Here is a 13,450-nt window from a genome sequence, read left to right as displayed (position 1 = left end):
GAAGGCAACAGTAAAATTACCTGTGACTTAACATCAGTGTCATAAGGACATAAGTGAATATTTGACAAGTCCAGGTATGTTAACATTTGTGTTAAAATTTTACAAGAAAATACATAAGTTACTAGAAAATATATCCACAAGTCCACCACCCTGTTCAGGCAGGACAGATGGTCAGATTCTCTGTGGTTCATTTTTCCTTATTACAAGATAATTTGGCCGGGTGCAGTGGCTCATGCTTGTACAAATCCCAGGACTTTGGCGGGGGCGAGGCAGGCAGATCGCTTGAGCCCAGGAGTTTGAGACCAGCCTGGGCAACATGGTGAAACCTCGTCTCTACAGAAAATACAAAAAAATCAGCCAGGCATGGTAGCCCATGCCTGTAGTTCCAGTTACTTAGGAGGCTGAGGTGAGAGGATTGCCTGAGTCTGGGAGGTGGAGGCTGCACTGAGCTGTAATCGTGCCACTGCATTCCAGCCTGGGCAACAGAGACCCTGCCCCCTCCCCACAAAACAAAACAAAACAAAACACCCCTTAAGAGAAAAGAAATAACAGGGAGTGTCTGGAAGCTGTTGTTGGCCCTTGACCGCAGGCCCACTGGTGGGCTCCAGCAGCCAGCCTGGTTGGGCCTGGTCCCCACAGGGCACTGACCAGTTGGTGCAGCTGGCTTTCCAGAGAGGACAGTTGCAGGCACATGGGGTGCAGACACCCCCTGCTTCATGCCCTTGGACGCTCTTCAGGCCACTACTAGAATCAGTTGAGGCCCCTCTCTCCCTCTTCCTCAAGGATTTGGGAATTAGGGTGAGGGGACAACTCCTAGTATAGGGACCACCTTTCCTCCCGGTCCCATTCCAGCTTGAGGCAGAAAAGGAATATAGCCTTTTTATTGACTACTTTAAGTAGAACAAACTAAATACATATTTAACAGTTTTGGTTCATTTATACAGTACATTAAATAAGTTATGCACAGAGTTAGGTAACAAAAGTTCCTATCAGAGTAAAATGACAAAGCACAGAAAAACCAGACTCTAACGCATTCTGTGGGTGGTTTCACATTCATCATCCCCCTTTAAAAACCACACGTGGAGGCTTGGTTTTCTATTTATTTACATTATTGGCTTTCTTTTGTGAGTGGAGCCTTTGTAGCCTCGTCAGGAAGTTGGAAAGCCACGTTAAGGGGTCTGAAGGCCTCTCGGCGCAGCAGCCCTTTCAATCATTCGCCTAATGCTTATTGCTGCTTCTCTGCCGACTCCAAGGTAGGGATGGGGCTGTCCCCAACAGACACCAGTGCACATGCCCTATTTGGTATAAGCATCACTGAGTGTACACTGGGCAGCCGTAGGCTCGACCAGATGGGGTCTGTGAGGGAAGCTCCACCTCGGGGGCTGTGGAGGGGGAGGAGGGGACGCAAGGCCCGCCCCTCAGGCCTCCTAACCTTCTCCTGGCTCACAATGGAAAAGGTCACCTGCACCATCATCTTTGGAAATGAGCACGTCGATGCCCGAGGAAAGAGGCAGGTAGTCAACGTTTTGGTTTCACAAGAACTACAGACACTCCAGAGTTGGAAGGGCCCTGTGGAGCCGCTGGCACAGCCCCCACCGCAGTCTGGGCAGGGCTGCTCTCGACAGCTGGCCATCTGGCCCGTGCTGGAACAGTCCATGCTCCGCTGGCTATTCTTCCGTTTGGTTCAGACATGCTACCACCCAGTTTTCTGCAAACAGCTTTAAAAAAAAAAAAAATCTAAGGAAGTTGGTTTGGTCTACTGACCTGGGAGCCTGGAAACCTTGTTTCTAGTTCAGTTCTGAAGAAAGCCTCCAAGAAGTGTTCTATTTTCAGTGATTTATTCAATTCTACAGTTTCCAGGACAGATGGCCATCCGGTCATTCTGTTTTCATTTTGAAGAGCTCACTACCGTACAATTCCAGCTGTGCTGAACCTTCAAACACACTTGTTGCGATATCCTCTAGAACTACCCACAATGATGTCTATACCCTTCGCAAGCAGGTGACAAGCCGAGGCTTACTAACTCTGGGACAGGGCTGTACAAAGTAAAGCATGGATTTTCTGTCTGGAAGCTGAAATGTCAAGTTGACACCAAGCAGTGATGAACTCCTGGTGACCTTCTGGCCCAAATGGGCAAAGGAAATCCACGCTGCAGAGAGCGGGCAGCACCTGAGGCCAGGTGTGGACTTGTGGTGGGAAGATGTGTCCTGTTTCCAGACAGACATTTCTAACCCAGCACTGCCCTAGAAATAATCTACCCAATCGGTGACCCCACGGTCACCCAACCGTGGCTGAGCGCATCTGCTAGAGCACCAGCCCTGGAGCTGCAGGGCCCCCAGTGGGGAGTGCCCCCACCTCCCGAGGTGGACTGCCTAGGCCTAGGCTTAAACAACTTCTTGAGTCACCTTCCCCACTGGATGGAGTCAGGCACGGTGCAGGCAAGTGGGAACAAAAAGGACAAGCAAAGACGTGAAACCCAGCCCTCAAGAAACTCTGGGGACATCTGGCATCTTTGGTCTTCTCTGGTCCCTGCAATCATTCCTCACTTGGCTGACCATAATGTCCCACAACTCATCAGTGTTCCTTGGCGGGTGGTGCTGAGCACTGGTCTCACCCTAGACATGTCTGGCTGATGGCCAGTCACATGCTGCATCTGCTTTTTGGTTTCTAGGTTTCTGAAGTGCCTGCGCTTGACTGATAGCTTCTGTACCACCATGCCAGCCCCTCTTTGCCTTTTATGTCACTGCAAATATTAACTGTCGAGGTCAGTCCTCTAAGCAGCCTGAATTTCCACTCCCCACCTGGTAGCTGAGGTGCTGTCAGCAGAGGCTGGGCACTACGCAAGGAACCTGGATTCGCTCCTGCGCCTCTAGCGGCCCACCCCGCCCAATGGTGCTCCTCCTCCTGACCAGAGTTGGAGAATTTCAGAAAGGGATTCTTGAAATGTGAATAGAAGGCCCTGGGCAGAGGCCCTCGTGACTTCTGTGTGAAACTGACCAGAATTAACACAGCAAAAGGTTGGCAAACTGAGCTTCAGTGTGGAACACTGCCCAGGTTTGCAGCTCAGCCTCTGGGCAGCACATGAGCAGGGTGGAAAAGCATTACAAAGATTCAGAAAATGAAACTGTCACAGGAACCACAGCCCACAAAAGGCTCTGCACACCAAACCTAAGCCTTAGCCACAGAAATGGGCATCTAGCCCTAATAAATATTATTTTGTTGGTTTTGGCTCCTTATTCCAACCTGTAAAAGCATGAGCTACCCTGGCTAGTTTTATGGCCACTGGAGATACAGTGGCTCATGCCTGTAATCCTGGCACTTTGGGAGGCCGAGGTGGGCGGATCACCTGAGGTCGGGAGTTTGAGACCAGCCTGACCAACATGGAGAAACCCCGTCTCTACTAAAAATACAAAATTAGCTGGGCGTGGTGGCAGGTGCCTGTAATCCCAGCTACTCGGAAGGCTGAGGCAGGAGAATCGCTTGAACCTGGGAGGCAGAGGTTGCGGCGAGCCGAGATTGCGCCATTGCACTCCAGCCTGGGAGATGAGAGAGAAACTCCCATCTCAAAACAAACAAAATAACAACAAAAAAAACCTGCTTAAGGTGTTAATCCAACAAATCCATGAAAAACCAGTAAGCTGGCGTAATGGTTCTGTGACCTGTGAGACAGCCATGTCTCATGCAAATGTGGCCCTGTCTGGGGTACTGACTCCATCCCCCTTAGTCAGAGTTCCCCACCAAGGACTGTGGCTTAAGGAGGCAGATGGGGGTGGGGGATACCCATGTATCAGGCTGACTGGAAAACTGTGGGGCTTATGTGTTCCACAGCAAAGGAACATGATTCTCTGCTGTTGTTTCACTGGTCACACCTTGCTTTAGGCAATGGAAATCTAGGCATTTTAAAGGTGTCGTGCACTAGGTTTCTTTGTAAGACTGAAAATGCTTGGTTAGAGTAAATTAGGGACTTGAAATTCTTTAATTTTGCCTTTTTTTTTTTTTTTTTGAGACGGAGTCTTGCTCTGTTGCCCAGGCTGGAGTGCAGTGGTGGAATCTCGGCTCACTGCAACCTCTGGCTCACAGGTTCAAGAGATTCTCCTGCCTCAGCCTCCTGAGTAGCTAGGATTACAGGTGTGTGCCACCACGCCCGACTAATTTTTCTATTTTTTTTTTTTTAGTAGAGACAGGGTTTCACCATGTTGGCCAGGTTGGTCTTGAATTCCTGACCTCAAAGTGATCTGCCTGCCTCGGTCTCTCAAAGTGCTGGGATTACAGGAGTGAACCACTGCGCCCAGCCAGGACTTGAAATTCTTAAAGTAAGATGTACCTGTATCCAAGGACAAGGCTACCTGTGTGGATCCCTTTTCCTTTATGGTACTGACAGCTTTTATTTTAGACTCTGGTCAGTGCACAGAAGGTGGAGATTTAAACTTGTGCTTCAAAGCCCAGCTGGAGCAGGGCCAATCAAACTTACTCCAACTGATTTCTGGGTGTGAGAGGATGCCAGAGGCTCAAAGATGGAGAGCAGGAGGGGTTGGGGTCCTCAGACTCCCATCAAAACCAAAAAGACAGGGTGGGCATGGTGGCTCACGCTTGTAATCCCTGCACTTTGGGAGGACAAGACAGGTCACCTGAGGTCAGGAGTTTGCGATCATCCTGGCCAACATGGTAAAACCCTGTCTCTACTAAAAACACAAAAATTAGCCAGGCGTAGTGGTGGGGGCCTGTAATCTCAGCTACTCGGGAGGCTGAGGCAGAAGAATTGCTTGAACCTGGAAGGCAGAGGTTGCAGTGAGTCAAGATCATACTACTGCACTCCAGCCTGGGCAACAGAGTGAGACTTTGTGTTAAAAAACCACAACAACAACAAAAAACCAAACCCAAAAAGACAGGGAAGAATGTGGGAGGCAGTTCCTAACATTCTGAAAGGGATATAGGTGATGTCCCATTTGAAAATGGGAAGCTAGGAAGAAAAATTGATCAGCTTTTCCCAAAATGGTTCTCACATTTCATAAAACCTTTCTGATGAGCTCAAGGAGGGACGCTATCAGATAACACAAGAGAAGGAAACAGAAGTTGTGTGCCTGATGATGAATCAACATAGTAGATATAATGACCTGTAACTATGAGGTCTGAAGAATTCTTTGAGGTCCAGGAGGGCTTTTCAGATGAGACCAGGCCTTGACAGTGGGGGCAAGTCCTACCAACCTGCCACAGCACGTCCAGCAGGACAACTGTGGCTCAGCAGGTGCCAAATGGAGCCCATGGGCAGAAGATGCCCACAGCGTTCCAGATGTGTGTGGTCTGAGAGATAAAAGGACACAGAACAAGATGACTGTGCAAATAGCCAAGTGGTGGCAGAAGTTCTGCATTTCCAAGAGATGATCCACTCAATAATTTGACGATACTAGTTGGGCCAACATGCTCAGAGAGAACAGACTATCCACAGTTGAGCCTCATTCTCTCTCAGATCAATCCATGTGCTGGAAACTATTTTCTGCACAAGCAAAATCAAATGAGAAAAAAAACGGGTCCCAAACTAAAATAGCCAGCAAGGTTGGAAAATCTTGTCCAAAATCATCTGTGATGTGGGGGAAGTTTTATTTGTTTATGTTTTTGCTATTACTGGTGCTTTTATTCCAACAGTGACTTCTTTCCTATGGACTCTGAGATCTTAACAAGTCTGAACAGCAGGGTTGAGAAGAGTCCTGAATGCCACCTGTTGCTTACCCAAGTCCCCGTGACGCCAATCAGTGTCATCTGCTGAGGGTGGAGATGGGGCCGAAGGAGCTATTCAGGGGTGAGGCAGGCCGCTCCCTGACCGAGGGGCCTCCTCCACAGCCTGCTGCCTGCTGCCTCCAGCCTGGCTGAGCACATTGGACAGTCTGCTGACTCAAGGAGATGGGGAGGGGAGCTGGTGGTCTACACTGAAAAGGGGCTGGCTAAGTCAGCTTCAGTGGAGAGAGGAACAAACCAGGAAAGCCATGGAGAAGGCAGCTCAGGCTGGCTGCCCATGTGCAGAGAATGGCACACCAGCTCCGCAGACAGCAAGTGCCTAGAGAGGCTGTAGGGCGTTATTATTCAGGCTTGGACTCTTCCTGCCTCCAATTCATTTCGTGCTGATGACCCGGCAGCTACATGCATGGGTTCCAACAGCCAGTCCCTCAGCCCAAGCACTCTGTGGTGCTGAGCAGCCGTCAGGGTAAGCAGAGTCCGGGGCTCAGAGTCCGTTGGTGTCGATAGCTGTCACAGAAGCAGGTGTTGAGGAACGCGATGTGGTTGCCGAGGTCTTGTCGAGGGCTGGGCTGGGCACGCTGCAGTCGGCGGACCTGGCAGAGGAGCCCCTGCCTACAGGAAGCAGCGGCCGGCCCTGGCTGTGGGGGCTCTGGCCATGCAGGTTCTGACCACAGAGGCGGTGGTGCCGCTCCCAGTCCTTGTGCTGGCAGAAAGAGCCGCAATATCGTGCGATATTGCAGCCACTGCATGTCTCACTGGCTTTGCGGCCACAGTTCCAGCAGTTCTGCAAGACACAGGCATCAGTTAGTGGTTGCTGGGATTGAGGGGCAGGCTTGCCATTCATTCCTTGCACAGTAAAGCAAGGGGCTGCATGTAGAGAACCCCAGCTTTGGAACTACATACACCTGTGGTCAACTCCTCCCTCTACTGCTGTTTAACTACGAGAAATACACACTGCTTTCTGAGTTTCCTTCATCTGTAAAACAAGAAAACTACTTCCCTGCAAGATGACAGGAACAGTGAAATGATGAGATGTGTGTGTGAAAATACCTTACACAGCACCAGCCTAGGGCAGGTGGCCATCTCTCCTGCTTAAGCATAGACTCATCTTTTGACTCATTTTAACAGTCAGAAACCAAACCAAACTCTGTGCCAGGGTCTCCCCCAAGAGCCACCTATCCTAAGACCACATGTGTTAAGACGAACATTTATCCTACTCCTTTCTGCATGTGCCACCATGCCTGGCTAATTTTTGTAATTATACATCTATATATATAGAGAGAGAGATGTATAATTACAAAAAATATATGTATAATTACTATATATATATATATATATATATGTATTACAGATGAGGTTTTGCCATGTTGGCCAGGCTGGGCTTGAACTCCTGGGCTCAAGTGATCTGCCTGTCTCAGCCTCCCAAAGTGTCAGGATTATAAGCGCCCAGCTGATACTGTTTCCCTCATTAGAGAATAATCTTCATTGTTTTTACTGATAATCTGACTCAACCAAGCCTGCTGCTGCCGTTTTGTTTTTTCTTTTGGAGATAGGGTCTCGCTATGTTGCCTGGGCTGTATTTGACCTCCTAGGCTCCAGGGATCCTCCTACACTCCCACCTTAGCCTCCTGAGTAGCTGGGACTATAGGCATGTGCCACCATGCCTGGCTGATTCTTTAATTTTTTGTAGAGACAGAGTCTCCTTATATTGCCCAGGCTGGTCTTGAACTCCTGGCCTCAAAGGACCCTCCCACCTTGGCCTCCTAAAGAGCTGGAATTACAGGCATGGGCCACTGTGCCTGTTCCCTAATACCTATCAGACCAATAGGATAGGAGCTGCTGTACTCATTGAACAGAGATGGAGACTGACTCCTTTAAGGGTATATTGCCAGTGTGAGAGGGAACTCAGACTAGAAGTCAGGGCTCCTAACCTCCAGTCCTGGCCTCCTTCCTCCCCCATACCAAACCACCTTTCACAAGATGAACAAGAAACTCCAGGGATACCTGCTAAATTTCAACAAGAATATTCTAGCTGAATATTCTTGATGGACGAGAATCAGCTGTTTTGGTCCAGTGCAAACTCATCCAAAGGATAGGCCCTCCATCCCTTCCCTGCTTTTGAAAGTGATTTTGCAGGGATAGGTCCAGGTGTGCACCTCACCTGGAGGCTACTTTGTGGCTTATTTAAAATTACAATTCCTTAAAAGCACAATTCTCAAAATGGAGAGCTAGGATTTAAACCTACGCAGTCCAGATCCAGGATCTATGCTCTAAGCCAAAAGCTATACTCTTTCTTTGGAGACAGACATAGTTAAAGATAAACACAAGATAAAAGTAGATAAATAAGGACAAATACAGAGACTGATATGGATGGCTATACATACACAGTTAAACATACAGAACAGAAACAGATATATCACTCTCAAAAACAATTCTCTTTTATTTCCCCCTCATCTTGCCATCGTCATCACCTTTTTCCTTTTTTTTTTTTTTTTTTTTTTTAAAGAGATGGGTCTTGTTCTCCCACCCAGGCTGGAATGCAGTGTTAGATCATGGTCAGGCTTGCACCTCCTGGGCTCAAGCGATCCTCCTGCCCCAGCCTCCAAAGTAGCTGGACTGCAGATGCGTGACACCATGCCTGGCTAATTTTTAAATTTTTTTTTGGCAGAAATGGGGTCTCGCCATCTAGCCAAGGCTGGTCTTGAACTCCTGAGCTCAAGGGTTCATACTACCTTGGCCTCCCAAAGTGCTGAGATTACAGGCATCGGCCACTGCGCCAAGCCGCAAAAACCATTCTAAAGAAAAAGGAGGAGGAGACGCTGGGTGTGGTGGCTCACGCCTGTAATCCCAGCTCTTAGGGAGGCAGAGGCGAGAGTATAGCTTGAGCCCAGGAGTTCAAGACCTGCCTGGGCAATATAGCGAGACCCTGTTACACACACACACACACACACACACACACACACACACACACACACACACACACACACACACACACACACACACACACACACACACACGACAAAGGAGGAGGAGAGAACAAAAAGGGAGGGGGATTAAAGAAACTATTTTCTCACAATCCACAGTATCTGTATTGAAGAGCTATAATAAGGAATTTCACCACATCCTCTGTGATAGCCACGTGGTATTTAGGCATTTTCATTTGCACATTGCCATGTGTGACAGTACAATACTGAAACGGACCATTTAAATGACAAGAAAATGACATTTCTATTGTTTATTAAAAAAAAAAAAAAGCCCATCTGTAACCCCAGCACTTTGGGAGGCCAAGGTGGGTGGATCACTTGAGGCTAGGAGTTCGAGATTAGCCTGGCCAACATGGCGAAAGGCCATCTCTATTAAAAATATGAAAATTAGCCAGGCATGGTGGCGCACACCTGTAGTTCAAGCTACTTGGGAGGCTGAGGTGGGAAAATCGCTTGAACCCGGAGGTAGAGGTTGCAGTGAGCCGAGACCGCACCATTGCACTCCAGCCTCGGTGACAAAGTGAGTGCTGAACTTCAAGAGAATGTCCCAAAGACAGCTGATCTCCCATCCAGTAGATGAGATCTACCTACTTACAGAAAGAAACTGGTTTCTTGTTTTAAAGCTGAAAAATGACTGAAATGAAATTTACAGACAAACTGCATTAAATTCAAAAGGGCTGTTCTCATGTTGTCACAGGTTCTTTACTTTTTCAGTTTGTTGATTTTTCTCTTCACTGTAGTACCCAAGCGTCCTGTATAGAACCATCACCAAGTCCTGGGCCCTGGGTCCTGGGCAATCAGGCAGATAGACCCAACATGTTACTTCAGTCCACAAACCAGCTATCCTATTTGTAAAAAGCCTAGGTGCTGGTCAGGAGATCGAGACCATCCTGGCTAACACGGTGAAACCCCGTCTCTACTAAAAATACAAAAAATTAGCCGGGTGTGGTGGCGGGCGCCTGTAGTCCCAGCTACTTGGGAGGCTGAGGCAGGAGAATGGCGTGAACCCAGGAGGTGGAGCTTGCAGTGAGCCGAGATTGCACCACTGCACTCCAGCCTGGGCGACAGAGTGAGACTCCGTCTCCAAAAAAAAAAGCCTAGGTGCTATAGGACCCTGCACTTTCTTACTCCTGTATCCTGACTTCAGCACCAAGGGGGTATATTAGTTGCATTCCCTGAGCCACAGTCTCCTCATTTGCAAATTAGGGCCATTGTGAGACTCAAAAAGAAAATATACAACTTTGCTGGATGTCTGGCACACAGTAAGCCCACTCCGTCAATGCTGGTCATCATCATCATCGTGCAATCACACAAACTGTCTTTAGGGTGAATTCTCAAAATTTAAACCAATACACTGAGCCTCTCTCTCTCTATATATATATAAATATGTGTATGTATGTAAAAATACAATGTAATAATTCACTATCTTGGCATGTAAAAGAGTCTTAGCATGAGAATCAAAACTCTTCTGGCACTGGATAAAGATCATCCTCATTGAGCTCCGGAGTGGACTGCCTATGTCTTCCTGCCCAGCGTATGAGAGGAAGGCAGTGGGCACGGTCACTCCAGCCGCTCACCCCGGCCCCCAGGGCACAGAGCTCTGACCTCCGTGGACTCCTCTTGCTCGTTGATGACGAGGAAAGCGTCCTCTGCGGCCTGCCGCTTGACGTCTGCTATGGTTTGCTCCATTCGTGCTCTCTCTGTTGCAATCACTTCAAAGGCTTTCTGCTCTGCCTCAGCGACGGCCTTCTGTACTTCTGACATGGCCTGAATTTTCACCTTATTCACAGCTTCTTCTAGAAGAAAGTGACAGTAAAATCAACTGGCCGAGAAATCTTTTCCCTCCCATCCCACGGCAATTCTAAGTAAGGAGAGAGCTGACACAAAATGATCTTTTCTAAAACTCCACAGGGAGGAACACATGATCTTCACACTCATGTGTCCATCCATGCAGGTGCTGGCTGGGTACGGAGATGGAGGTGGGCACCGAGCTAGGGCTGTGGACGCAAGTGACTAGACACAGGCCACACTCTCCTGACTGCTTGTGACCAAGTAGGAAAGTGTTTCGGGTGCCATCGTGTATGTCATCGTAAGAGACTAGAGTTCCAAGGAGAAAAGTGATCAGCTCTTCAGTGTGCAAGGGAGAATCAAGACATGTGTTTTCCTTGAGATGGTAGATGGAAATGAGATTTTGCAAAAAGTCTTGCATGCCAAACTAAGAAATTTGACCTTCTTTTTATTTTTTGAGACAGGGCCTTGCTCTGCTGCCCAGGCTGGAGTGCACTGGCGCGATCACAGCACACTGCAGCCTTGACCTCTCTGAACCATGATCCTCCCACCTCAGCCTTCTGAGTAGCTAGGACTACAGGCGTGTCCCACCGTACTCAGCTAATTTTTAAATTTTTTTTATAGAGATGATGTCTCACTATGTTGCTGAGGCGTGTCTCGAACTCCTGCGCTCAAGTGATGCTCCTACTTCAGCCTCCCAAAGCGTTGGTGTTAAAGTGTTATAGGGGTGAGGCACCACCCCCGGCTTGAACTTATTTTCTTTTTTTTTTTGAGACGGAGTCTCGCTCTGTTGCCCAGGCTGGAGTGCAGTGGTGTAATCTCTGCTCACTGCAAGCTCCGCCTCCTGGGTTCACGCCATTCTCCTGCCTCAGCCTCCCAAGTAGCTGGGACTACAGGTGCCCGCCACCACGCCTGGCTAATTTTTTGTATTTTTAATAGAGACAGGGTTTCACCGTGTTAGCCAGGATGGTCTTGATCTCTTGACCTCGTGATCCGCCCGCCTTGGCCTCCCAAAGTGCTGGGATTACAGGCATGAGCCACCGTGCCCAGCCGGCTTGACTTTATTTTCAAAGGAAACTCCATAAAGGATTCTCTGCAAGGGGAAGATTAAAGACAGAGATAGCAACCGGCAGGCTGGTGCAATGATTGAACTGATAGAAGAGGCTGAATTTAGGCAGGAGTAAGTGGCACTGAGGAAGGGATGAGGCAGAAAAAGCTTGGGAGCACCGAAGGGCCTGGAAGTGGAGGTGAAAGAGAAGAATGGTAGAGCTAGGCAATGAAATGGACAGTCCACACAAAGCTAGTGTGGAGGCAAGTGAGAAGGCGGAGGTGCCTCTGGGGCATCCAGGTGTAAATGGCCAGGAGGCAATTAAATAAATAAGACTAGGTGGAGAAACATGGGCTAAAGACATAGATTTGGGCAGACTGCCAAAAGCCCTGGGTTTTTAAACCCTGTCCACTTACCATCATCCTACCTGGTTCCTGATCACTTCCTCCCATCACCAATGCCCTGCTTGATTTCCCTAATGTAGACACCGCAAAATAACACAGTCCATGTGTTTGAGCCTCAGCCCAATGAGAATGTGAATGTGAAGTTCCAAAATACGTAGCTCCCTACATAAGTCCACAGGACCAGACAATCCAGAAGACTAAGGACACTCCCTCATGGTTTACCTCTTGCACATGGCACAGGCTCACAGAGTTCTCGGCTGCCATGAAACAACTTTCCATCTTATGGCTCTGGCCTTAAGAAAAGAAAATCTTCACCCCAGAGGCCAAGAACCTTTCATAAGTCTCTTATCAGATGCCTCTTATTGAGCTAGTGTAACAATGCTCTCAGGTACATTTTATCCCCTCAGCTTAAGCATGAATTAGTAATCATCTCGGTTTGGCTAGCTATCTTACTGGAGGTCGTCTAAGGTCACAGATGGCACTGTAGCAGAGCAAGGACTCAAATCTAGCTGGCCCAACACCAAAGTTGGGCTCTTAACCACAGTTAACCAAAGGTATCTCTCAAATAATCAAACTCACTAGTTTAAAAGAGATCTTGTGGCTGGGCACATTACAGGCTCATGCCTGTAATCCTAATCCTAGCACTTTGGGAGGCCAAGGCGGGCGGATCACCTGAAGTCAGGAGTTCGAAACCAGCCTGGCCAATATGGTGAAACCCCATCTCTACTAAAAATACAAAAATTAGCCAGGCATGGTTGGGGGTGCCTGTAATCCCAGGTACTTGGAAGGCTAAGGCAGAAGAGTTGCTTGAACCTGGGAGGTGGAGGTTGCAGTGAGCTGAGATTATGCCACTGCACTCCAGCCTGAGCAACAGAGCAAGACTCCATCTCAAAAAATAAAAAAAGGCCAGGTGCGGTGGCTCACGCCTGTAATCCCAGCACTTTGGGAGGCCAAGGCGGGCAGATCACCCGAGGTCAGGAGTTCGAGACCAGCCTGACCAACATGGAGAAACCCCGTCTCTACTAAAAATACAAAATTAGCAGGGCGTGGTGGTGCCTGCCTGTAATCCCAGCTACTCGGGAGGCTGAGGCAGGAGAATTGCTTGAACCTGGGAGGCAGAGGTTGCGGTGGGCTGACATCATGCCATTGCACTCCAGCCTGGGCAACAAGAGTGAAACGCCATCTCAAAAAAAAAAAAAAAAAAAAAAAAAAAAAGCTCTTGTACATAGTAATTGTTCTCTCACCTTAAGATTATCTTCATTTCCCAAAATTCTATTCCACTTTCTGTTAACATAATATATATTTTCCCATTTTCAACTGCAAGGATTTTTACAAGTTAATGTAGTTTTCCAAATTGTTTTTAATAGTGAAATAAAACTTTGTTGTACAGTGGCACAGGGGCTCAGTGCAGCCTTCACTTCCCATGGTCAAGTGATCCTTCCCCCTCAGCACCCCAAGTAGCTGGGTCTGCCCACCTTGGCCTCCCAAAGTGC

At 48.3% G+C, this 13,450-nt stretch overlaps 1 protein-coding gene across 11 annotated transcripts in view; it reads right to left on the bottom strand.

Annotated features, from left to right (window-relative positions):
- Positions 1-865: 865 nt before the first annotated feature.
- The window catches only part of CBFA2T2 (CBFA2/RUNX1 partner transcriptional co-repressor 2), a 158,141-nt gene continuing 145,556 nt past the window's right edge, over positions 866-13,450 (bottom strand). For 9 of the 11 annotated variants that reach the window (XM_054467474.2, XM_063659132.1, XM_063659136.1 and 6 more), the window contains 2 exons: positions 10,323-10,513; positions 866-6,517 (listed from right to left, as the gene is read on the bottom strand). In XM_054467474.2, the coding sequence (XP_054323449.1) occupies positions 6,218-6,517; positions 10,323-10,513 (491 nt within the window). In that variant the 3' untranslated portion in view covers positions 866-6,217. The remainder of the gene's footprint in view (positions 6,518-10,322; positions 10,514-13,450) is intronic. The other 2 variants (XM_054467476.2, XM_063659133.1) reach the window with 1 other exon arrangement.

This window comes from Pongo pygmaeus, chromosome 21 (genome assembly GCF_028885625.2).
Source record: "Pongo pygmaeus isolate AG05252 chromosome 21, NHGRI_mPonPyg2-v2.0_pri, whole genome shotgun sequence".
In the NCBI taxonomy this organism is placed as follows: Eukaryota; Metazoa; Chordata; class Mammalia; order Primates; family Hominidae; genus Pongo; species Pongo pygmaeus.
This window is presented reverse-complemented; position numbering and strand designations above follow the sequence as displayed.